Below are 22,021 nucleotides of genomic sequence, written 5' to 3' on the forward strand. Positions count from 1 at the left end.
GATCAAGACTTCAACCTATAGCCTATCCCAACCAAGCATTGGTTGGGGATAAGACAGATTTGCCGGTTTCGCTTACAAGACGGGGCGCCTCTGTTGAGATACAGCAGTCACAGGGCTTTGCATATGGTGCATACTGAGGCAGCAAAAAGCCTGGTTCTCTGCTGCAGCACAAAATGGTGGGAGATGCTTTAAAATGGTTGCTCCACCCCGCTAAACGCCTGCATTCCCCAACCCCCTGCCCTGCGCCAGGAGGAGAAAACCGCCCCGATGAGGTCAGGAGGCGCCCAAGCAGGGTGGCTGGGGGGACAACAACTGGACACGAACTGGTTCAGACCCCGGACACATCCGAGTGACAACGACCTTCGACCCCAACGGGAGGACGCGCTCCTTCACGCTCATAAGGCTCTACAACCCGGCCGAGGTTTCGCTTGGTCCACCTCGGCTCCCGTAATTTCTCTCGTCCGCGCGCAGTTCTCGTTCCAGAGAGCACGCGAGACTTCCGGTCCCCGCCCCTTCCCATCATCCCGCGGTGCTCCCAGCCTCTCGCTGTGTGCTTTAAGTTCCAGTTCAGGCCGCGGGGGACTACTTTGTGGTTGGGGCCCCGTCCCGACGGTGACGCAGGCGCAGCGCGAGCGGCGCGCGCCGACCGCCCATCCCCGGCTGTCCCACTTTTCTTCTCGTGTCCTCGGCCTCCTCGCTGAGAGCCTCGCGTCTCCCTCTCACCGTCCGCGCCGCCCTCGTCGCGCGCCCGAGGCGAGAGGCGGGCCCAGGTCTCCCGGAAAACTAGCCCGCGGGAGCGCGAGACTAACGGCCGCGAAGCTCCCAGGTGGGGGAGGGGCGGGGCCTGGAGAGTCGGGGCTGCGGCGGGCGGGAGGGAGGGGGTTCGGGCGGGCGTGGGCAAGGAGTTCCTGGGGGCGAGTGTCGGAGCCGTCCACCTGCGCGGGAAGAGGGCTTGGGATGGCGGGGACAGTGGAAGGCTGGCCTTTGCGGAGGGAGGCGGGCGTGCTGCCCCGGAGCAGCTCTGGGTCCTTTCCTGCCCTGGTCATTGTTCCGCACCCTGACCACCTCTGTCCGGGCTCCAGGCCCCCTCACACCGCACCATGGGGGACAGTGACGACGAGTACGACCGAAGGCGCAGGGACAAGTTTAGAAGAGAGCGCAGCGACTATGACCGTTCTCGCGAAAGAGATGAAAGACGTCGAGGAGACGATTGGAATGACCGGTAAGACTTCCTTTTCTTAGTTTTCTCACCCTTTCTCATTCTTTTGCACTCCTCCCTCGTTGCATTGCCTTTATTCGTTATATAGGGCGAACCACATGAAGTCGCTTATGCTTGACTGTTTCCGGTGGGTCAACCTATTCGCTGTTTGCCAGAGAGCTAGCTGGCTATGGCTTGATTTTGAAACGTATATGAAGTCAAAGCAGTAGACCTAAGAGTTGGAGTATGAAGAAGTAATGTTTTTAAAATGCATGCATCTTCTTGTTTGTAAATTACTCCTCAAAGGTGTGGATTCAAAGGAAGTGACGCTTTCGAATTGACTTGACTTGGAGAGGTTGTCAGAGCAGACCTGTTCCCTGGCAAAATATGGTTAAATATCTTGTAGTTGTCTTCCCTAAAATCAGAAAGAGTTCTTTGGACAGTGATGGTTAGGTTAGTTGGTTAGGTTTGACTTAGCTAGTCATTAGTTTTCTGGGATGTTCTGGAGTTAATTATCATTAAGGTGTTTCCACACAGAGAGGTGGTTTCAAACAAACTAATGAAGTTAAGGGCAACCGTGCAAAATTTTGTAAATATAAAGGACACCACGAATCTAATCAGCAATATCAGTGCTGATGACGCTTGACTTGGAAACATTACCAGAAAAAAAAGAAAAAAAAAAAGCTTGACGTGACTTACTGTAATAGTATTTAGTCATTCAGTGTCATTTTGAAAAAACAGTTCGGGAAATCATTCAATTTGTATCTCTTCACTGGGGGGACTGTGGCTCTTTGTTTTCCCTGGTTTCTCTAAGAAAGAAGAAAATCAAAATTGTTCTGAATTCTGAAGATAGGTAGGAAGTGTTTGTTGTAGTTAAAGAGTTTATCGTCTGGAGCTTGGAGTGGGGGGCGAAATGGCCTTGGGTGTGCCCTGCAATTGAGTGTATATAAGAGATCATCCTAAAGATGGTTAAGTGTTGAAAGAACAGATCTTAGAACGGAGGGGAGAGTAGAGGTGGAGGTTATATGTCAGAGAGAGCTGCAGGAAAGTGGCCCTTAGCAAGACTTGGAAAGATGATTGAGAATTCCCCAGACACAGATTGAGTGAATAGTTTGGAGTTGGGGACATAACATTGTGTGCAGAAAAGAACCCATAGTCTAGTTTTTTTAGGGTAGTGGTTCTCAAAATGTGGTCCACAGACCCTCGGGATCTGTGGTGTTATAACTATATTTTTCATAGTAACTTGAAGGAGTATGGTCATTTTCTCTGTTGGTTCATAGTATTGGGGGGGGAACCATTGGTGTCTTAGTGCAAATAAAGGCAGTGGCACCAAACAGTTAAAAAAAAACACAAACAAAACAGGTTCACTTAATGTCCTTGATGAAGCAGTAAAAATTTTAAATTCTGTTAAGTTGAATTCTTGTCTACGTGTCTTCGTAACATACACGATGAGTGAGAAATCTGCATGAAGCATTTATGCAGCGTATAGGAGTACAGTGGTTATCTCAAAGAAGAGCTGAGTTTGGAGTTGAACTAACAGGTGTGTGGTTGCTTTGGTGAGATGTCGTTTTTACCTGAACGAAAGATTATTGGACAGTGGTTATTCCTGTTTGGGTATTTGAGAGACATTTTTTTTGAAAAAAGACTAAGGATCTATGTTACTTCAAGGAAAATTGTTAGCTTTGTTGCCAGTGAGGAAGTGGAACTTGGCAGTGAAAATTGAAATTTTAGAAAACTTTTATCTACCAGTGTGAGTTTGACAGCCTCCCATTACTTTAAGACTTTCTGATGAGCTAGGTGGTAATACTAATAAATATAATGTTTTGATATCATATAATGAAATGTGCCAAGATCCATTCAGAGCAAGATAGAACAATGGATTTAAATGTAGCAGAGTAGAAAATGTTCCTTGTGGGACACCTGGGTGGCTCAGTAGTTAAATGTCCAAGTCTTTTTTTTTTTTTTTTTTTTTAATTTTAACATTTGTTTTTGAGAGGGGGCGGGAGTAGAGAGTATGTGAGTGGAAGAGGGGCAGAGAGGGGGGACAGAAGATCCAAGGTCGGCTCTGTGCCGACAGCAGAGAGCCTGATGTGGGGCTCGAGCTCACAAACCACTCGAGAGATCATGACCTTGAGCCTAAGTGGGCTGCTTAACCGACTGGCTGTCCAAGTGCCTTAAACGTCCAACTCTGGTTTTCGGCTCAGGTCATGATCTCACAGTTTGTGATATTGAGCCCCTCCTCTGCCTCTGTGCTGACAGCATGGAGCCTGCTTGGGATTCTCTTTCTCCCTTTCTCTCCCTCCCCTGCTCTTGCATGCACCTGCTCTCTTTCTCTCTCAAAATAAGTAAATAAACATTTTTTAGAAAGGTGGGGGGGGCTGCCTAGGTGGCTCATTCAGTTGAGTGTCCAACTTTGGCTCAGGTCATGATCTCATGGTTCGTGAGTTTGAGTCCTGCATCGGGCTCTGTGGTGACAGCTCAGAGCCTGGAGCCTGCTTTGGATTCTGTGCCTCCCTCTTTCTCTGCCTCTCCCCTGCTCATGCTCTGTCTCTCTTTGTGTCAAAAATAAATATAACCATTAAAAATAATAATAAATAAAAGAAACTATCTCTTGTCAAGTTTTGGGTAGTATCAAAGAATATCCCTAGTTTCTTGAGAAGACTATTAAAAGGATTCCCTTTTCCATCTGCCTATCTGTAAGGCTAGATTTTCTTCATATTTTCAACCGAACAATGCATTACAGTAGATTGAATGTAGAAGCAAATGTGAGAATCCAGCTGTCTGTATTAAGCCAGGCCTTGAAAAGATTTGTTAAATGTAAAAACAATGTCACTTTTCTCATTAAATGTTGTTTTGGAAAATAGCTGTATTTTCATAAAAAGATGTAATTTATGTTGATATGTAACTTCACAATTAATAGGTGTTAATTTTTGTTTTAGTTTCTTTATTAATGTTTTTGTTTTTTTTTTTTTGAGAGAGAGCGAGTGCGAGCGAGCAGAGGAGGGGCAGAGGGAGAGGGAGGCACAGAACCCGAAGCAGGCTCCAGGCTCTGAGCTGTCAGCATAGAGCCCAAAGTGGGGCTCGAACCCACGAACCGTGAGATCATGATCTGAGCCAAAGTCGGACGTTCAACTGACTGAGCCACCCAGGTGTCCCTTTGTTTTAATTTTGAGTATAGTATTGATGCCATCCACATAAGCAAAAACTCTTCGATGTGCACAATAGCGTTATTTATTTTTTAAATGTTTGTTTACTTTCGAGGGAGAGAGTGTGTGAGCGGGGAAGGGGCAAAGAGAGGGAGACAGAGAATTCCAGTGAGGCTGTGCTGTCAGCGCAGAGTCTGATGCAGGGCCCAGACTCAGGAACCGTGAGATCATGACCTGAGCCGAAACCAAGAGTTGGATGCTTAACTGACTGAGCCACCCAGGTGCCCCTGCACAGTAATTTTAAAGAGTGTAAGGTGGGGATGGGGGACTCAAGACCAAAAGTTGGAAAACTGCTGGGTTAGAACAAAGGATTTTCTTTTTAAGGTTGGGATGGAGATGGCGGGTGACTAGTGGAGAGGCTGGAATGACAGACACCAGGAGCCAAGGTTATGAAGAGTGTTGTATACTGGCATTTAGCAAGGAAGGGCATGGCTTGATCACCTCTGTGTTTGAGACAGATCGCTTTGACAGTAGAGGAGTGGGAGGGACCAGAGGTGGATACACTGATGTTGTGGTTACAGGAGAGAGGACTGGGGTCAGGGCACAGGGACTAGGGAAGTTGGCGGGCAGGGCAAGGAAGAGGAAAGCCTTGATAGGCACTGAGGCAGAGGATTAAGAAACCAGTAACAAATGAGGGGTGAGGGTGACACTTGATAAGTCGGATACCTGGTGATGTGCTGATACACCCGAGAGTGGGAAACGGGATGAGGGAGGCAAGTTTGGGCTTGAAGTGGTAGAAATGACAGGCTCAGTTCTGACCTGAATTTGAGGTGGCAGTGGCCATAGTGGTGGGTGTTTGGTGCTGGTCTGGAGGAACAGTTGGACAGCCATCAGTGTGCGGGTGACAGCTGAAGCGATGGCAGTAGGCAAGTTTTTTTCTGTTTAGAGAGTGGTTTTGTAATTGTAGGCTTTTAGTCTGGTGTCTCAGGATAGGAAGGGCATGTCTAGGAGTGTAAGCCGGCTGTGTCCTCTGACCGTTACTTGTTCTTAATCGCCAGAGAGTGGGACCGTGGCCGGGAGCGCCGCAGTCGGGGTGAATATCGGGACTATGACCGGAATCGGCGAGAGCGCTTCTCTCCTCCCCGCCATGAACTCAGCCCCCCACAAAAGCGCATGAGGCGAGACTGGTGAGGTGGCAACGGTTTCTCTGCCTTCTCTCCTTAGCCTCAGTTCCACCGGGCACTTTGGCTGAGGACTGTGTCATTTCCTTTCCTATAGGAAGTTGGAGGACTTCCTATAAACCCCTCTTTTTTTGTCCCTTTAAACCCTTGGGTGAGAGCCCACATTCCATATGCCCCTTCCTCTGTCCCGTCTTCCTTCGTGCTCTGGAGACATGATGCCCTTCTCTGTCTGACTTTTGTGTCCCCTACCCTCAGGGATGAGCACAGTTCTGACCCATACCACAGTGGCTATGAGATGCCCTATGCTGGGGGGGGTGGGGGCCCAACTTATGGCCCCCCTCAGCCCTGGGGCCACCCAGACGTCCACATCATGCAGCACCATGTTCTGCCTATCCAGGCCAGGTAAAGACCTGGGGTTCTGGGGTTCCTGGGAAAAGGGAGTTGTTAGGTTTGGGGGATGGATTGGGGTTGCCAGAGACCGCAGCTGGAGCCAGGAAGTGGGTTAGGTACAGAGGGGTGCCTGTGGGGGCGGGAAGCAGTTGGTGCCTGTGGTGTGTGTCCGTGGTGGGCAAAGGAAGGGGGCAGCTGGCTACCTCGGCCCCCCCATCCCCCCCACCCTCTTCCCCCACAACCAAGACTTCCTGACCGGGCCCCCCCCAGGCTGGGCAGCATCGCAGAGATTGACTTGGGTGTGCCACCACCGGTGATGAAGACTTTCAAGGAGTTTCTCCTGTCATTGGATGACTCTGTGGACGAGACTGAGGCTGTAAAGCGTTACAATGACTATAAGCTGGATTTTCGAAGGCAGCAGATGCAAGATTTCTTTTTGGCTCATAAAGATGAGGAGTGGTGAGTGCCCCCGTTTTCCTCCTGTCTGTTCCCTAGCATGTGTCCCCTGGCCCCGCCAGTGGAGCCTGCAGCCCTGTCCTCTCCCATTTTCCCCCGATCCAGAACTTCCTGGGGGCGGGGGATGGGAAGGACAACAGCATTGGCTGATGGGTTCTCCTCCTCACTTCACCGTCTGCCACGGCCTCCCGCCCCACCTCGCTTCCCCTCTGTCCTCAGTGAGTGGGACACCTCCAGGCAGCTGGCCAGAGCCACCTGTTCCCTTGGGGCAGCAGACAGACTGCTTCCCACTTGCTGGTATTGGGTCATTGTCATCCCTGATCGCCGGGACCCTGTGTGGCTGTGGTGTTCTCCCAAAAGCAACGAGTGAATCCAGACAAGAAAAAGCAAAGATCTCAGGGTCGTTTGACAGAAAAGAATTTTGAATTTTTTTTCCTTTTGTGGATGTTTTGATTTTAATCAACCATCTTTTCCCCCCTTCCTGCTCCTCCTCCTCCTCATCCTCTTTCTGCTCCTCCTCCTTGAAAAGAGCCAGAACTGGGAACTACACCCGCTCATCGACGGAGCTCGGAGCAAACCCACCTCCACCCCCACCATACCCAGCCCATACATGAGCCCCCTGGGCTGAGCCGCGCTGCCCCGGCCAGGCAGACAGGCAGGGCACCGCTGTGCACAATGCAGCGGTTTAGCTGAATGTGATTGCTCAGGCAGCTAGTCAGTCAGGGCCCCCACCGCGGAGCCCCGCGGGGGTGGGGCATCTGGGCCGGGACGCCCCAGCCAGGAGCCAGCCGGTGGCCCACCTGCCAGCATGGGCCCTGGGCGCGGCTAGTTAAATCTTGAGCTCTGTTTGACCAAGCGGCCAAGGTAAAGATCCTGGAGGTGACGCCTGCGGCTTTCCTTTCCTCTCACGCTCAACTTGTGGTTCTGTTTTGTCTGTCACTGTTCCCTCTTTCTTCTTTCTCTGTGTCCTGGTCTCATTCTCTCATGTACCTTTTGTTCTTTCTTTGTCCCTGTCCTTGCACCTCACCTAACATTTCTTTTCTCTGGTTTTTTCAGTTTCTCTGACCTTTAGTTGTTTTTCCCTTTGTTTTCGATTTCTGGGACTTTCTCACACTTTCCTTTTCTGTTTTTTCTCATACTCCTTTCTTCTGCGCCCCCCCCTCCCCCTCCTATTATAAATGTTTCCTTTTCATGCTCTACCCTGATCCTCCGCCCGCCTCTCTCTCCCCCTGTGGGCAGTACCTGAGGTTACAAGGGCACTTCAGTTTCTCCCTTTGGTCTTTTCCTATCCCTCCACCATCTCCTTTTCTTCCCAAGGGGGGAGAAAGCTTTTCTGCCTTTTTTGGCTTTTCCTGTCTGGTGCATTTCAGGTTTCCCTCTGTCTTCCACCTAGGGATGGAGGGAGTTGGTGGGAGCAGTCCTTTTAATTACTCTAGTTTGGGTTTTACAAGGAGAGGGAGGTTCTTTGGGGCCTACTATTTCCTTAGCCTTCCTCTTGGAAGCTTTGGGAAACTACACTTTTTCAAGTTAGTGTTTCCCAGAGACTCAGGGCGATCATTCTGCCTCTCTAACCCTGGCCTCTCCCTGTAGTCATTGCTCTTCCCAAATCCAGAGCTCTTAGTTCCTGGCTCTCCCCCAAATCTTCTCCGAGCAGAACTTCTGGTTCCTTTTGGGGGTATTGGGTGGTTCTAGTGCACCCCTCTCCCCAGTCTTTCTGCTTTCATGGTTTTATGTGGGTGTGAGAGGATGGGGGCTAAGCCCTGACTTTCCTGGGCCCCTCCCCATGTCCTGGCCCTGGCATCCAGTGACTATTTTGTCTCTTCCCCTCCCCACTTCCTTTCCCAGGTTTCGGTCTAAGTACCACCCAGATGAGGTGGGGAAGCGTCGGCAGGAGGCCCGGGGGGCCCTGCAAAACAGACTGAGGGTATTCCTGTCCCTCATGGAGAGTGGCTGGTTTGATAGTCTTCTCCTGGACATAGACAAAGCTGATGCCATCGTCAAGATGCTGGATGCAGGTGTGTAGATTGGGAGGGGAAGAGGGTGTCTGGTAACCAAGATCTTGGTTGGGAAATAGAAGTCCATTGACAAACCAGAGGCAGAAGGTCACAGCCCTGGGATTGTGACCTCTGCTCCCTTTGTTGGCAGCTGTGATTAAGATGGAAGGAGGGACGGAGAACGATCTGCGCATCCTGGAGCAGGAGGAGGAGGAGGAGCAGGCGGGAAAGCCTGGGGAGCCCAGCAAGAAAGAGGAAAGCCGTGCTGGACCAGGCCTGGGGGATGGAGAGCGCAAGGCCAATGATAAGGATGACAAGAAAGAAGACGGCAAACAGGTCTGTGGGCTGGGCTTGCTGGGTGCTGCCCGTGAGCACCTGGGGAGGAGGATAGAGCAGCTTCCGTGGCAGGGGTGGGGGGACCGGAAGGTTGTATCCTGGTCCAGGGAGAGGTGGAGGCCGACTTCTGGGCTCAGCTGTAGGGGAGGGGCGGGGCTCTGATACAGATTGAAGGGAAGATTGACATGCCTGTGATTGTCTTTTTACCTGCAGGCTGAAAATGACATTTCTAATGATGACAAAACTAAGAAATCTGAGGGTGATGGGGACAAGGAAGAGAAGAAAGACGACTCTGAGAAAGATGCCAAAAAGGTAGGGTAGGGGCACCTGGTGACTCAGTCTGTTGAATGTCCAGTTTTGGCTCAGGCCATGATCCTGTGGTTTGTGGGTTCGAGCTCGCATCAGGCTCGCTGGTGTCAGCACAGCCTGCTTTGGATCCTCTGTTCCCCTCTCTCTGGCCCTCCCCGCTTGCACTTTCTCTCTCTCTCAAAAATAAATCTTAAGGGCGCCTTGGTGGCTGAGTCAGTTAAGAGTCCAACTTCAGTTCAGGTCATGATCTCACAGTTCACGAGTTCAAGCTCCACATTGGGCTGTGTGCTGACAGCTGAGTCTGGAACCTGCTTCAGATTCTGTGTCTGTCTCTCGCTGCCCCTCCCCTGCTCGTGCTCCGTTTCTAAAAAAATAAAACATTAAAAAAAATTTTAAGGGGCGCCTGGGTGGCTCAGTCGGTTAAGCGTCCGACTTCGGCTCAGGTCACGATCTCACAGTCCGTGAGTTCGAGCCCCGCGTCGGGCTCTGGGCTGATGGCTCAGAGCCTGGAGCCTGCTTCCGATTCTGTGTCTCCTTCTGTCTCTGCCCCTCCCCCGTTCATGCTGTGTCTCTCTCTGTCTCAAAAATAAATAAAAACGTTAAAAAAAAATTAAAAAAAAAAAAATTAAAGTCTTAAAAAAAAAACAAAAGTAGGGTGTTTCTTGCTCGGGGGTCAGTGTCAGGACTGGGGTCCTGGCTATCTGACTCCCCTTGTCTTGCTGTGCCTCTCACAGAGTAGCAAGAAGCGGAATAGGAAGCACAGCGGTGACGACAGCTTTGACGAAGGCAGCGTGTCCGAGTCGGAGTCCGAGTCCGAGAGTGGCCAAGCTGAGGAAGAGAAGGAAGAGGCTGGTAGGTTTTATTTTGTTTCTGTTCCATTCTCTTCCTACTGAATAGGGGTAGGGGAGGTGACGGTGGGTGAAATTGATAAAGGAGGGGGGGGTCCTTTGGGGAGATGACGTAGCAGGAGTTTGATAGCTTCTCCATCTTCCCTTTCAACATTGACAATAAAAACTCACCAACTCCCGCCACTTCCTGCATAGAAGAAGCACTCAAGGAAAAGGAGAAGCCCAAAGAAGAAGAAAGGGAGAAGCCTAAGGACACTCCGGGGCTGGAATGTAAACCCCGTCCCCTCCATAAGACTTGCTCCCTGTTCATGCGCAACATCGCACCCAACATCTCGAGGGCAGAGATCATTTCTGTGAGTGGGGAGAGCACTACTGGGGGCAGGAATGGCATCCGGGCTCCATCTTTGGTGGTGGGAAGAAGATAATCTGGCTCTGCTTCTAGCATATCCCTATTTCTCTAATAGGGAAGCCCCCTTCTCCCGGGCCCGTGTCTTTTGTGGGCAGGCCCCGGTTGCATCATTGCTCTTAACGTCCTTTGTTGGTTTTTCCTTGCTTGAGTTAAGATTCAAAGACAGTTCTAGGGTTCTGAGGACATGGGGATTAGAGGAAGAAGTGTAACGTTGACTCGCTCAGTGGGGTTTCTGTTCCTCTGCTTTTCCAGCTTTGTAAAAGATACCCCGGCTTCATGCGTGTGGCACTGTCAGAACCCCAGCCTGAGAGGAGGTGAGGAATGGAGAGAAGAGTGACCCTGGATACCCTGGAGATAAGGTGCAGGGGAAGGCTAATGGCCAGCATCTCCTCCACCAGCCAGGATTATGCTGACCCTTTCTTTTGTAGGTTTTTCCGCCGCGGTTGGGTGACCTTTGACCGCAGTGTTAACATCAAAGAGATCTGTTGGAACCTGCAGAATATCCGAGTAAGTGCGGAATGGGCTCTCAGTTGCACACAACCTCGGATTCCTTTGTTCTTTGATTCACCCGTCGAGCCCCCTATTTCATCCACTTAGTCTGCTCACATTAAGAATATGCTGTTGTCTCTGGGCTGGGGTCTGGGGCTGTTACTGGGAGTAAGACCTCTCTGGTCCCTTTTCTCCGTGAGCTCAGTCTAATCACTGATCTAATTAGTAGGCCAGTCTTTGAGTTGCTGCTTTTTGGGGCAAGTGTTGGTAAGCTTTTTGTTTCCTCCAGCTCCGAGAATGTGAGCTGAGCCCTGGTGTGAACAGAGACCTGACCCGTCGAGTCCGCAACATCAATGGCATTACCCAGCACAAGCAGATCGTGCGCAACGACATCAAGTTGGCAGCCAAACTGATCCATACGCTGGATGACAGGACCCAGCTCTGGGCCTCTGACCCTGGGACACCTCCTCTGCCAACAGTCAGTGACTCCCCGTGGAACTTTTTCAAAAGCAGTCATGTCGTCTGCTTGGGCACCTCTGGTGTTGTCTCACTTGATCTGTGGTGTTGACCCCTTGTACTTGGGCTCTCTATCTGGGCAGCACCTCCAGCTTCCAGCAGGACAGGTTGGCATTAGTGATAATTTGCTAGGGATAGAATGAATAAAAAAAGACAAACAATGAAACAGTGGTAATAGGCCCAGTGAACCCTGGATTCCTTTCTGCTTCACGTGAAGAGGTTCCTGGGCTTCTCTGCCTCACCTGTTCTTTTTCCTCCCCACCAGAGTCTGCCCTCCCAGAACCCAATCTTGAAGAATATCACGGACTATCTGATTGAGGAAGTGAGCGCGGAGGAGGAGGAGCTGCTCGGGAGCAGTGGGGGGGCCCCCCCTGAGGAGCCCCCTAAGGAGGGGAACCCGGCAGAGATCAATGTGGAGCGGGATGAGAAACTGATCAAGGTGCCCGCAAGAGCAGAGTGTGGCAAGAGCAGGCGGGCAGGATCCTCCTGGTTTAGAGCATCGGAGGGGCAAGAGTGTGGTGAACTCACAGCTGCTCATTTCTCTTAGGTTTTGGACAAACTCCTCCTCTATTTGCGCATCGTGCATTCCCTGGATTATTACAACACCTGCGAGTACCCCAATGAGGATGAAATGCCCAACCGCTGTGGCATCATCCACGTTCGTGGGCCCATGCCACCCAACCGCATTAGTCATGGAGAAGGTGGGCTCCCAGCTTCCCCAGTCCTGATTCCCCTTTGGTTTCCCTTTCTCTTCAGTTGCCTCTGGCCTTAGATGTGTTTGGATAGCAGTGCCCTACCACCCTCTCCTTTTATCCACTCCTTTTTGATTGTTGATGCTCAGCGTGGGGCTCAAACTCACAACCCTGAGATCAGCAGTCACGTGCTGTAGTGACTGAGCCAGCCAGGTGCCCTTATCTCTTATTCCTTGCTTCTGGCTCCCCTCCCCAACCTGTCGTCTGTTCCAAATCACAGTGCTAGAGTGGCAGAAGACATTCGAGGAGAAGCTGGCTCCACTGCTGAGTGTACGGGAATCTCTTTCAGAGGAAGAGGCTCAGAAGATGGGTCGCAAAGACCCCGAGCAGGAAGTGGAAAAGTTTGTCACCTCTAACACTCAGGAACTGGGCAAGGATAAGTGGCTATGCCCTCTCAGTGGCAAGAAATTCAAGGTCTGGGATGTTAGGGAGTTGTGCGCTAGACCTGTGGGAGGAGGGGGTGGAGCCAGAAGCCTCCTCAGGCCTCGGGAGGAATGGGCTCCGTGGAATAGGTGGGAGGGGTGTGTGTGTGTGATCATCCTTCCACGTTGCTTGCCGTGTTCTGACTGACCCTTTTCCTCTTTGCTCAGGGCCCTGAGTTTGTACGCAAACATATCTTCAACAAGCATGCAGAGAAAATTGAGGAAGTGAAGAAGGAGGTGGCGTTTTTTAACAACTTTCTCACTGATGCCAAGCGCCCAGCTCTGCCCGAGATCAAGCCAGCCCAGCCACCTGGCCCTGCCCAGAGTAAGATACGATCCATGAGGGTCTGCCACATTCCCTCTCCCTTGACTATTCAAGGACTCTGGTTCTCATACCTTGTGGTCCTCTGAAAACTTGTATCCCACTCTCAGGCCATATTCCTAAAAGCCAGTTGTCATTCCCCATTGCCTCCCCCCCCCCCCCCCCCCGCAGTAATTCATGTTCCTGTCCATGTTGTACTCCCCCCAGGCCTGACCCCGGGACTCCCCTACCCACACCAGACTCCACAGGGCCTGATGCCCTATGGTCAGCCCCGGCCCCCCATCTTGGGCTATGGAGGTAAGTATAGGAGGGACATGAAAAGGCTTGGTGGATTATGAGGGGCTGGGAGAAAGGGAACTTAACCAAGGTGTAGTTGAGGTCACAGGTTTTCGACTCAACAGTGATCTCTGTCATAGCTGGTGCCGTCCGCCCTGCAGTCCCCACGGGAGGGCCTCCATACCCTCATGCCCCCTATGGTGCTGGTCGAGGGAACTATGATGCCTTTCGAGGCCAAGGAGGTTATCCTGGGAAGCCTCGAAACAGGTGAGAATGAGCTAAGGTGTGATGTGGAAGCTTTCTTGCCCTCTTTAAGCTCCCTTTTAGGGACCTTCAACTCTCCTTCCATCTTACCTCTTTTTTTATCTCCCAGGATGGTCCGAGGAGACCCACGGGCTATTGTGGAGTACCGTGACCTGGATGCTCCAGATGATGTGGATTTCTTTTGAGCTTTTCCTCATTCCTGGTATCGTCTATACTTGTGACTGCCTCCTCCCATCCAGTTGAGAATTTTTTGTACGTTCAACCCTACTGCCAATAAAAGCACTTCCATAGTGACTGACTGTTTATTACATACCACCCCAAATTCTCCCCCCCCACCCCCAAGATGGGCTCAGGCCATCCATTTTATGGACTTCAAAGGCCCAGGGTAGCTTTTACGTTTAAGAAAGGGGGTAGGTGACTGTGTTTGGGGCCAGAGACCTCTCAGTTCTGGGACCTTAGCCTCAGTCCAGCGCGTGCTGCTGCTTTTGGGAGTTGCGGCTGGTCAAACACAGGTTGTAGAAGGAGTTGTGGTCAAAGGCTGTGCCCACCTCTCTCCATCCCACCCACCCAGCAGCCTGTAGTTCACTAGGGTTTTTCGCGGCACCCCAGAAGTGAGGGTCCAGTATCAGAACATAGGCTTCCGTGCCTGATCCCAGGCAAACCCCCAGCAAGGCCTTGGACTGGGCGTCCGCATCCCCCCCAACCATTACAGGCCCCCCGCCCCCTGCGAAGTGGGAGTAAAGCCTCTCCAGTTCCCCCTGAAGCCCTGCTCCACGGGGTATGTGACATAGGCGCCCCTGGGGCCCTCCGAAGTGGTCGAGGCAGAGACTGGCTTCTACACAACCGATCCAGCTCTGGGAGCCCCGGAACCCGGGGGGCTTGTCGCCCATGTCCTCCAGGGCCGCCTGCACTTCGGCCAGCCCGGGCACGCCCGCGGGCCGGCCCTCTGGCCATGAGCACAGCGTCTGCAGGGTGCGGTAGCCGCAGCCCCAGCCCCGGTCGTCCAAGCCGTCGCAGCCGTAGTGATAGTAAAGGTAGTGGCCCGAGAGGAGGGCCAGGCGAGCGGGGCCGCGGCCGGGCGGGGCCAGGCCCAGGTGGACGTCCTTCAGCGGCTCCAGGGCGGTCGGCGGGCGCGGCGGTGGCCGAGACCAGGCTGATGTGTCCTGGCGGCGCGGAGGGAACTCCGGCTCCAACTCTTCCTCTCTACCCTGGGTGTTGGGCTAGTCGCAGGCAGGACCGGCGCGCGGGCTCTGCGGACGCTCTCGCCCGGTCTCCGGTGGCGGCAACAGAGGCGCGACCCGCGTGGGCTGAGAAGACAGCGATCCCCGAGGCTCCCACAATGCACCGCCGCGCCGCCATCGTGGTTACTGCGCGGGCGCGAGCCCCGCCTCCTAGGGCGGGGCGGGGCGGTGGGAGCGGGCGCGCTCCGCCCCACTACAGAGATCCGCAAGCTCACCAAGCTCTGCACCCGCCCCTCCGTCTACTCAGTCCTGGTGTTTGAGGCCCTCTCCCCGCTCCCTAGTCGCGCACACTCCTGTGGCTGTAACAGTTTATTGGCAGCCCAGAGGGGCCAAGGCACCGCGGGGGGGGGGGGGGGGGGGGGAGGGGGGCTCGGCCCGAAACATGCAGAGGACGGGGAGCCTCCGGGGAAAGTCGGGAGGTGGGCTTCTCTGTGTTATATCCCAGCCCTTAAATAAATAGTATATACAGCTAGGGGGCCGGGCGGGGCGGGCAGGGCGGGGAGACGTGGGGGTCCAGTCTGGGTCACAGGTCTGAGCAGCGATCCTGCTTGCTGTAATGGTCAAACTGGTTCTTCCAGTGCACCATGTAGGAGCTCCAGCGGTGGAACTCTGCCTTCCACTGGCGCTCCGCCTCGTCCAGCGTGTCTGCGGCCAGGGCGCCCGGCAAATGGGTTGGAGGAGGACAAGGGGAAGGTCGGGGAACGTACAAGGTGGGGGGCGTGAGTGCAGGAGGATACAAGGAGAACGCAGGATGGCACGTAGGACGGTGGAAAGAGGACCAGAAGAATACGCGAAAGACGAAGACCAGAGGAAGGATGAGGGTGGAGGCGGAGCCAGAGAAGGATGGCGGGAAGGAAGGCGGAGGGAGGAGAAAATGACCGGAAGATAGGGGGGCAGAAAGGATCAGAAGAGGGAGGATCCGTGGGTTGGTGGGGAAAAGAGAAGAGACAGAAATGGTTGACGGTTATAGCCCCTCAAGGGGGTGCTATCTAGCTCCTGGCCCTCCCTCTCCGCCCCCCCCCCCCCCCCCCCAGGCTCAGGCTCCAAATAATTCCATTTAAACAACAAAGTCGTGTGGGTCCCTGAGACGGGTCGTAAGTCACCACCCCCTCGCAGCACTGGCCAGTTTGAGTCTCTCTGTTTGAGGAAGGAGGGTGCGCTGGGTCGGAGATCCCTGAGTGGGGCCCTTCCCCACTGTCCGACCACTCATTAGAGGAGGGGCCCCCTGAGGCCGGAGGGGTAAGTGGCCTTGGTCACAGCCGCAGGAGTCGGGAGAGGAGGAGGAAGAGGAGAAGGAGGGGCAGGGAAAGGCCGGGCCTGGGCCTCGGGGCAGCCTCCCCGTGGGCGGGGCCTGAGCAGGTGCTGGGAGCCTTCGAGGCTGGGGGGGGAGAAGAGAGGGGTTACACCCGGCCCGCTCCCACTCCCCTCTCTCTCTTCACTCCCCCTTTCTGCCCTCTCCCGCCAGCCCCTGCCCGCTGGCCCCTGCCTACCGGTTGCGCTGAGCAATTTGGGTAGGAAGCGGTTCCAGAAAGCGCAGGCCTGGGCGCGCAGCCCTCGCCGAACCTCCAGCGGCCGCAGGTCCAGGCTCACATACTGCTGCGCACCCGCCGTGTATGGTGGCCACTGCGGGACTTTGGGGTCTCGGGGGTCATTGGGGTCCCTTCGGAAGCAAAGGGCAGGCTCAGCCTGGGGCAAGCCTGCCTCCCCCTCTCCTGCCCTTGGGACTGTGGCCTGGAGACCCAGAGCAGGAGGACGCGGGCTGCTTCCTGACCTCCACCCCCCCCCCCCCCCCCGCTCCCCCGGCCCCCCCCTCCCCCGCCGTGCCCTTTTCTGCTCCGTGGAGAGCCCATCCCCTCCTTCCCACCACCGCCTTCGGCCCTCCTTCTGGTCTCCCGAATCCCCCATCATCTGGAGCCAACCCTTTCCTCTGCCCTCCCTCTTTCTGCCTTTCCTTGTTTTACCCCTCCATCTTTGTCTTTGTTTCTCCACTTAAAAAACTGAGCCCTTACTATGTAACCAGGCCCAGTCCTCTTTCTTACAAACATCTTGTTTGCTTTTGCCAACACCCATGTGCTGTCCGATTTCCGGTCCCCTTTTTGGGACAGGTAAACTGGTGTGTGAGTATCCATGCATATGTGCATGCCACACTCACCACTGGGCCGATTGAATCCAGTTCTGCACAGTTCAAGCTCCTCAGTACTATGGTAACTCCTTTGTCTCCTTGTCTCTCTCTTCTTTGCTTCCCTCCCCCTCTGTCCTTGTCTCTTCAGGAGCTGCCTCCCTGCTGTCCTCTCCAGTCTCCTTTCTTTTGTGAACTTTCCCCCCCTCTCTGGCCCTGTCTCTGCTTGTCTGCCTCTCCCCGTGTCCCCTGCTCTTGCTTCTCTGGCTCCCGGAGGCCCTCCTCCCCTCAGTACTACTGACCCTGTGCGGGCGAAGTTGGCCCAGTATCTCATCAGTCGCTGAGCAAAGGTTCTCTCCTCGGCGGTATAGTTTAGCGAGGGTTCCAGAGGGAGCCCAAAGATGAACTCGATCTCGTAGCCATGGGGCACCCCCATCCAGAGGGGCCAGGAGAGCGTAGACGCACGGTGTTCAAAGATGTAGGCATAGACCCGAGCACCTTGGGCAGCCAGTCGCCCAGCCAGCTGGGCCACGGGGCACACGACGTTGTGATCGCCCACCACATCACTCATGGCCTCTCTCAGGCGTGCGGGGTCCTCAGGGTTCAGCCAGTCTGTGTAATGCAGGACCACAGCCTCGGCAGCTAGGTCACTCGCCTGGGGGACCCCGACCCGCACCCCGGCCAGGAACTGGGCCCGGCTGATGAGAGATTCGTTGTCTTTGCTGAAGCCTGGGGCCCCGTAAACCAGAAAATAGGAGCCCTCATCCTTCACCACACCCACCAGCACCTGGGGGGACAGGATGGAGGAAGGGGGCGGGGTGGGGGGGGCACAGACAGACAGGCAGACAGAAACAGATGGACAAAGAGCCAAAGAGAGCAATAGTTATAGACCCAGAACCACGGAGGAAGAGACTATAAGGTTGGGGAAGGGACAGAGAGAAAGAGAAAATGTACCCACGTTTCCTTTTCTCTCTGTCCCACTGACCACCCTGGGATCTGAGGTCTCAGGGAGGAGGGTTTGGCCAGGGGCCAGAAGCCCAGGCCTTTGGGAGTTGGGTCTTGAGGTGCCTTCATGCCTGGGTCCCTGGGGGTGTGGGGTATGGGAGAACAGGCCTAGAGGAGTCAGCTCCACCCCGTCCAGCCACTAGTCACCTGCAGGCCGTGGAAGTCTCCAGCATTGATGAGGGCCTCGGGTGTGTCACTGAGGAAGTCTCCATCCACCACGGGCACGAAGGAGAAGCGGAAGACACTTTCCTGAGGCAGCACGTGCCACTCGTGGTCCACCAGATCCTGAGCGGGCCGTGTCCTCAGGCAGGCGACCAGCTCTGTGTCATTGCCACCGGCACCGCCCGGGGGACAGCCTACGAGGCGTGCCAGCAGTGTGGCCCTGCGGCGGGCCTCTCCCACACCCACTGTGGCCCAGGGGCCATTGGGCGCACCGCTCTGCAGCACAGCCCTGTGGAACAGGCCCCGGCTGGGAGGCGACAGCAGGTGCATGCCCACTGAGGCGGCACCGGCGCTTTCCCCAAACAGAGTCACTGACATTGGGTCTCCTCCGAAGGTTGCCACGTTGTCCTGTACCCACTGCAGTGCCAGCCTCTGGTCCAGTAGACCCACGTTGCCTGGGGCCTCCCGGCTCCCTGGTAGGGCCAAGAAGCCAAAAGCTCCTACCCGGTAGTTCATGGACACCAGCACGGTCCCCTCAGCCTGGGCCAGGAAGCGGCCATCATACACGTCCAGGGAGGAGGCCCCACTGTAGAAGCCACCCCCGTAGATCCAGACGAGGACAGGGGTGGGGGACGCAGGCCGGGGGTATGGTGTCCATACGTTGAGGTAGAGACAGTCCTCACTCAGCTCGCGGTTGGGGTTCCACATCTCGGTGCCCTCGAAGCCAGGGTACAAGGTGTCCACATATTGGTAGCAGACACTTTGGAAGGCTGTGGCGTCCAGCACCCCTGGCCAGGGCCGCTTGGGCTCCGGTGGCAGAAAGCGACGGGGGCCCACAGGTGGCTCTGCGAAGGGGATGCCCAGAAAAGCAGAGACAGGGCCTCCAGGGGCCATTAGGCGGACGCCCCGCAGCTGGCCCCCACGGACCGTCACCAGCAGCTCTGGGTCCTCAGCCTCTGCCCCTCCTCCCAGGAGGAAGAGGAGGAGGAGAAGGATTGGGGCAGCCAGGGAGGGCGTGTACAGGGGACACCAGGGGGGCCTCATGGCTGCCAGGGCAGGCAGGCTCTGCTGGGAGAAAGAAAGGCAGAGGGTGAAGGCCGGAGGCTGCCAGGAGCAAGGAGATTAGGTAACACTCTTGCCCAGGGGTTATCACTGAGCTGCAGAGGAGGTGGGGCAGGTTGGGAGAGAAATGGAGAGAGACAGGCAGAGACAAGGACACAGACAGGGAGAAGCAAAAGGGGACAGAGACAGGCACACAGACACAACACCCAGACAGATGAACGCAGGGAACCCAGATGAGGCCAGAGATGGGGGCAATACCTTCCCGAAGCTGCCCCACAGAGGGCCCACCACCGTCACCTCCTTCCCCCAACGGGGTGGACTGCGTTGGGCCCGGCGTGAGCAGTGTGGGCACCCACACCAGAGATCGCAGTCCACACACAGGCCACCCGACAGGGGCGGGGCCCTCACTGACGGGAGGCGCTGATGGGGAAGCTTGCGGTGGCGTGAAGGCGCAGGCTCTCTGGCGTTGGCCAGGGTCGGGGACCCTGGGGGGTGGGTTGGGCATTCAAGGGTGTGGGAGCTGCAGGTCCCGGGGCACCCCAAATCCCGCTTACTCCACACCCTGCCCCACCCTGCCCTTCCTCATCCACTGTCCGGCACGGGGTACCCGTGGGTGCCGGTCAGCTGCGCACTCGCCTCGCCCAGCCTCAGGGAACAGGCTCGTCAGCCCCGTCCCCCCCAGGACTCGAGTCCCCCATCCATCCGATGCTGAGGGGCACGCTGCCGCCAGTGGGGGGCAGTAGAGACCGAGAAAAGGACGGCGCTCCCCGCCCCGAGTCCGGGAGCCGGGAACTTGGGGCGGGGGTCTGGAGGCTCGCGGGCCTTGCGGAGGGGTCTGAAGGGCGAACCCGGACGCCTGTCTTCTCGGAGCTCCGGAGATCCCCGGCTGCAGGGGCGAGGGGGCTATTTTGGGGCAGCAGCTGCTGCGGTTCCGGCATCTCCAGCCAAGGGATCAAAATTCCCCGGGTCGGAACTCCCCCCCTCTCCCGGCGGTCACCTCTCACCCAGCCAACACCCGCCGCCCTGCGGCTGGGGGGTGGTGGTGGTGGTGCTGGAGATTAACTAGGAAACCCGAGTGAGGCTAATTATAACTCGGGGCTTCCGCTGAGCCTCCCCTTTCCCCAAAATAGAGACGGAGTCCCCGTGGGAGGGGGACGCCTGGGCCTGGAAGGGGGCTTCGGCTGGGCGCTGCGCAGGGGCGCTGCGGTTGCGGGATCTGGAGGGGGGGCAGCCAGCCCGGCGCCAGGAACCTGCGCAGCTCGGGTTCCGCCCCAAGCAGGGGGCGTCGGCCAGTGGTCTCAGAATTGGGCGGGCGGGGGAAGGGACGCTCGGGGGTCCCCACAGGAATTCCAGAGCAGAGGCGGCGGGCCGGCCCCGCGGGGTGCAGGCTCCCGCGCGGGCGACCGTAAGTATTCGGCGGAGAGGCAAGAGTTAAGGATGAGTGTGGGGCGGCGGGGGGCGTCGCTGGGCAGGCCCGGGGGCGCGGGGGGCGTCCCGTTTGGGGGCCTGGATCCCTCCGAGAGCGCACATTTTCCCCGGACGCGAAATGGGCCGCGGGCCGGGGGAGGGTCCCGGCCGAGGCGGGAGACTCACCTGAGGCGGCCGAGCCGGGCCGGGCCGGGCCGCGCCGGGAGCTGGAGGCGGCCGATGTTCCCCGGCGCAGGCTGAGCCGACTCTGACAGCCGCCGCCTCCGGCCCCCCGCACACACCCCCTCCGGGCCGCACGGCGCCCCCGCCCGCCCCCGCCCCCGCCCACTGTCTCCGCCCCCGCCCCTCCCCGCCTCCGCGGGCTGCCACCTGCCCTCCCTCTCCCTCCCTCGGAGCCGAGACCCGGAGACCCCGGGGCCCAGACGGGTGCCAGTGACAGACGCCGACAGAGGGACAGACACACGGTGACACGACCGAAAGACCCGCCGCGGCGGAGCAGACACGCACAGTGTCAGACGGACAGAAGCTGCGGAGACACACGCAGACGGACACTCGCATGCAGTGACAGCTCCAGACAGAGACCGACATTCACAGACGGACGGACACACGCTCGGACACACTGACAACCTCAGTCGGGGCTGGGGCTGAATAAGTGAACATCCTTGGCCACGACACGGGAGGTGGGGGTGGCATGGGAGGACTGGCACGTTGAAAGTGTGGCTGAGGACCCCCTTAGGGGAGAAAAGGTGACGTGCGACACTCCTGGGGGATGAGGGCACACCTGTGGGAATGAAGATGAGACCATGAGATTACGAGTGGAAATGAAGGGGGGGGCCCACGGAAGAAGACCCTCGGTGGGGGGGGAGGGAGGGGTGACTCGGGGACACCCCAGAAGGCTAAACGTGGTGGCGCGCGCAAGGCTGCGGGGCGAGGCCGCACTCCGCTGCCGCAGTGGAAACTTCCGGAACCCCCGCGGGTGGGTTTGCACTGGTTCCCTGACGGGTGACCTGGGACTTTCGTCACCAGGGTCCGGTCGGGGCATGACATCACCAGACCAGGCTCTCATTGGCCGCCGCGGCCAGCAGGTGGGAGCGGCCTGGACCCGGAGCCCCCAGCCTGATCGGTAGGGCCTGAGCCGCCAGGACCCCCACGACCCACCCTCCAGAGGGTCACCCATGGGAACAGTGCGGCCGCGGCGGCGTCCCCACGCCCGAGGTGAGGGTGGCAAAGGCGCGCCGCGGTGTGCCCGCAGGAGAGCGCCGCGCGGAGAGGCCTTCCACTCCCGGAGCGTTGGGCTCCGGCGCCCACGGCCCACTGCGTGGGAGACCGGCCGGCGCGGGCGAGCGTCGGGGCGTGCGTGCGCGCGGCGGTGCGGGGTGCTGCGCGGGGCGTGCGGGCGCGCGCACGTTGACTCGGGCGCCCAGCGCCCCGCAGCGTCCCGGCCCGCGGCCGCCGGTCCGCTGCAGCTAGGGGTCGGCGTCCCCGGGTCTCCGGGGCGGGGGGGGTGGTCCCCCGAATCCAGAGACGTTCCCTGCCCCGGGCCGCGCAGTCCTGGCTCTCCAAGCTGGATGCCCCTCCTGCCTCCCTCCCCCGGCGCCGCGGGAAGCGACCGCCCCAGGCCCGGCGACCCGCGCTGGGTCCACTCTCCGCTCTCGCAGGACGGCCGCCAGGTGGCGTCAAAAGGAGCCTCTTCGGG

At 56.8% G+C, this 22,021-nt stretch overlaps 3 protein-coding genes across 19 annotated transcripts; 1 reads left to right on the forward strand and 2 right to left on the reverse strand.

Annotated features, from left to right (window-relative positions):
- The first annotated feature begins 435 nt into the window (after nucleotides 1–435).
- On the forward strand, nucleotides 436–13,602 carry SRRT (serrate, RNA effector molecule). 13 transcript variants are annotated; one of them, XM_047839044.1, is made up of 20 exons: nucleotides 436–826; nucleotides 1,083–1,222; nucleotides 5,403–5,531; nucleotides 5,781–5,927; nucleotides 6,162–6,374; nucleotides 8,217–8,386; nucleotides 8,517–8,701; nucleotides 8,915–9,013; nucleotides 9,745–9,862; nucleotides 10,054–10,211; nucleotides 10,520–10,581; nucleotides 10,696–10,774; nucleotides 11,046–11,234; nucleotides 11,538–11,711; nucleotides 11,820–11,973; nucleotides 12,245–12,438; nucleotides 12,615–12,771; nucleotides 12,976–13,065; nucleotides 13,170–13,311; nucleotides 13,418–13,602. In XM_047839044.1, the coding sequence occupies exons 2-20, from the start codon at nucleotides 1,101–1,103 to the stop codon at nucleotides 13,491–13,493; spliced, it is 2,658 nt and encodes an 885-aa protein (XP_047695000.1). In that variant the 5' UTR covers nucleotides 436–826; nucleotides 1,083–1,100; the 3' UTR covers nucleotides 13,494–13,602. The 13 variants fall into 13 exon arrangements, with proteins under 13 accessions (XP_047695000.1, XP_047694999.1, XP_047695005.1 ...); XM_047839043.1 differs by having other exon boundaries at nucleotides 449–826; nucleotides 10,057–10,211; nucleotides 12,964–13,065; XM_047839049.1 differs by having other exon boundaries at nucleotides 455–826; nucleotides 13,185–13,311.
- UFSP1 (UFM1 specific peptidase 1 (inactive)) lies at nucleotides 13,597–14,210 on the reverse strand. The gene has a single exon (XM_047839062.1). The coding sequence runs from the start codon at nucleotides 14,196–14,198 to the stop codon at nucleotides 13,770–13,772; it is 429 nt and encodes a 142-aa protein (XP_047695018.1). The 5' UTR covers nucleotides 14,199–14,210; the 3' UTR covers nucleotides 13,597–13,769.
- Nucleotides 14,211–15,057: 847 nt separating this feature from the next.
- On the reverse strand, nucleotides 15,058–21,651 carry ACHE (acetylcholinesterase (Cartwright blood group)). 5 transcript variants are annotated; one of them, XM_047839057.1, is made up of 6 exons: nucleotides 21,484–21,651; nucleotides 20,953–21,106; nucleotides 17,821–18,900; nucleotides 16,971–17,455; nucleotides 16,040–16,209; nucleotides 15,058–15,194 (listed from the first exon to the last, which is right to left on the reverse strand). In XM_047839057.1, the coding sequence occupies exons 2-6, from the start codon at nucleotides 21,016–21,018 to the stop codon at nucleotides 15,073–15,075; spliced, it is 1,923 nt and encodes a 640-aa protein (XP_047695013.1). In that variant the 5' UTR covers nucleotides 21,019–21,106; nucleotides 21,484–21,651; the 3' UTR covers nucleotides 15,058–15,072. The 5 variants fall into 5 exon arrangements, with proteins under 5 accessions (XP_047695013.1, XP_047695012.1, XP_047695015.1 ...); XM_047839056.1 differs by lacking the exon at nucleotides 15,058–15,194 and adding an exon at nucleotides 15,368–15,927; XM_047839059.1 differs by lacking the exons at nucleotides 15,058–15,194; nucleotides 20,953–21,106; nucleotides 21,484–21,651 and adding exons at nucleotides 15,368–15,927; nucleotides 20,491–20,609.
- Between the last annotated feature and the right edge of the window lie 370 nt (nucleotides 21,652–22,021).

The sequence above is a fragment of the Prionailurus viverrinus genome, chromosome E3 (assembly GCF_022837055.1).
Source record: "Prionailurus viverrinus isolate Anna chromosome E3, UM_Priviv_1.0, whole genome shotgun sequence".
NCBI lineage: Eukaryota > Metazoa > Chordata > Mammalia > Carnivora > Felidae > Prionailurus > Prionailurus viverrinus.

What these genes read in the sequence shown, in the direction of transcription:
- ACHE (XM_047839056.1), bottom strand. Translation starts at nt 21,018, where the DNA reads ATGCCACCCCCACCTCCCGTGTCGTGGCCAAGGATGTTCACTTATTCA. An exon ending in GAGACTTCCACGGCCTGCAG is followed by an intron (nt 17,456 to 17,820) that starts GTGACTAGTGGC and finishes CTGTCCCCCCAG; the next exon opens with GTGCTGGTGGGTGTGGTGAA. An exon ending in CAAATTGCTCAGCGCAACCG is followed by an intron (nt 15,928 to 16,039) that starts GTAGGCAGGGGC and finishes CTCCCCCCCCAG; the next exon opens with CCTCGAAGGCTCCCAGCACC.
- UFSP1 (XM_047839062.1), bottom strand. Translation starts at nt 14,198, where the DNA reads ATGGGCGACAAGCCCCCCGGGTTCCGGGGCTCCCAGAGCTGGATCGGT.
- SRRT (XM_047839042.1), top strand. Translation starts at nt 1,101, where the DNA reads ATGGGGGACAGTGACGACGAGTACGACCGAAGGCGCAGGGACAAGTTT. An exon ending in CGTCAAGATGCTGGATGCAG is followed by an intron (nt 8,387 to 8,516) that starts GTGTGTAGATTG and finishes CTTTGTTGGCAG; the next exon opens with CTGTGATTAAGATGGAAGGA. An exon ending in GGACACCTCCTCTGCCAACA is followed by an intron (nt 11,235 to 11,537) that starts GTCAGTGACTCC and finishes CCTCCCCACCAG; the next exon opens with AGTCTGCCCTCCCAGAACCC.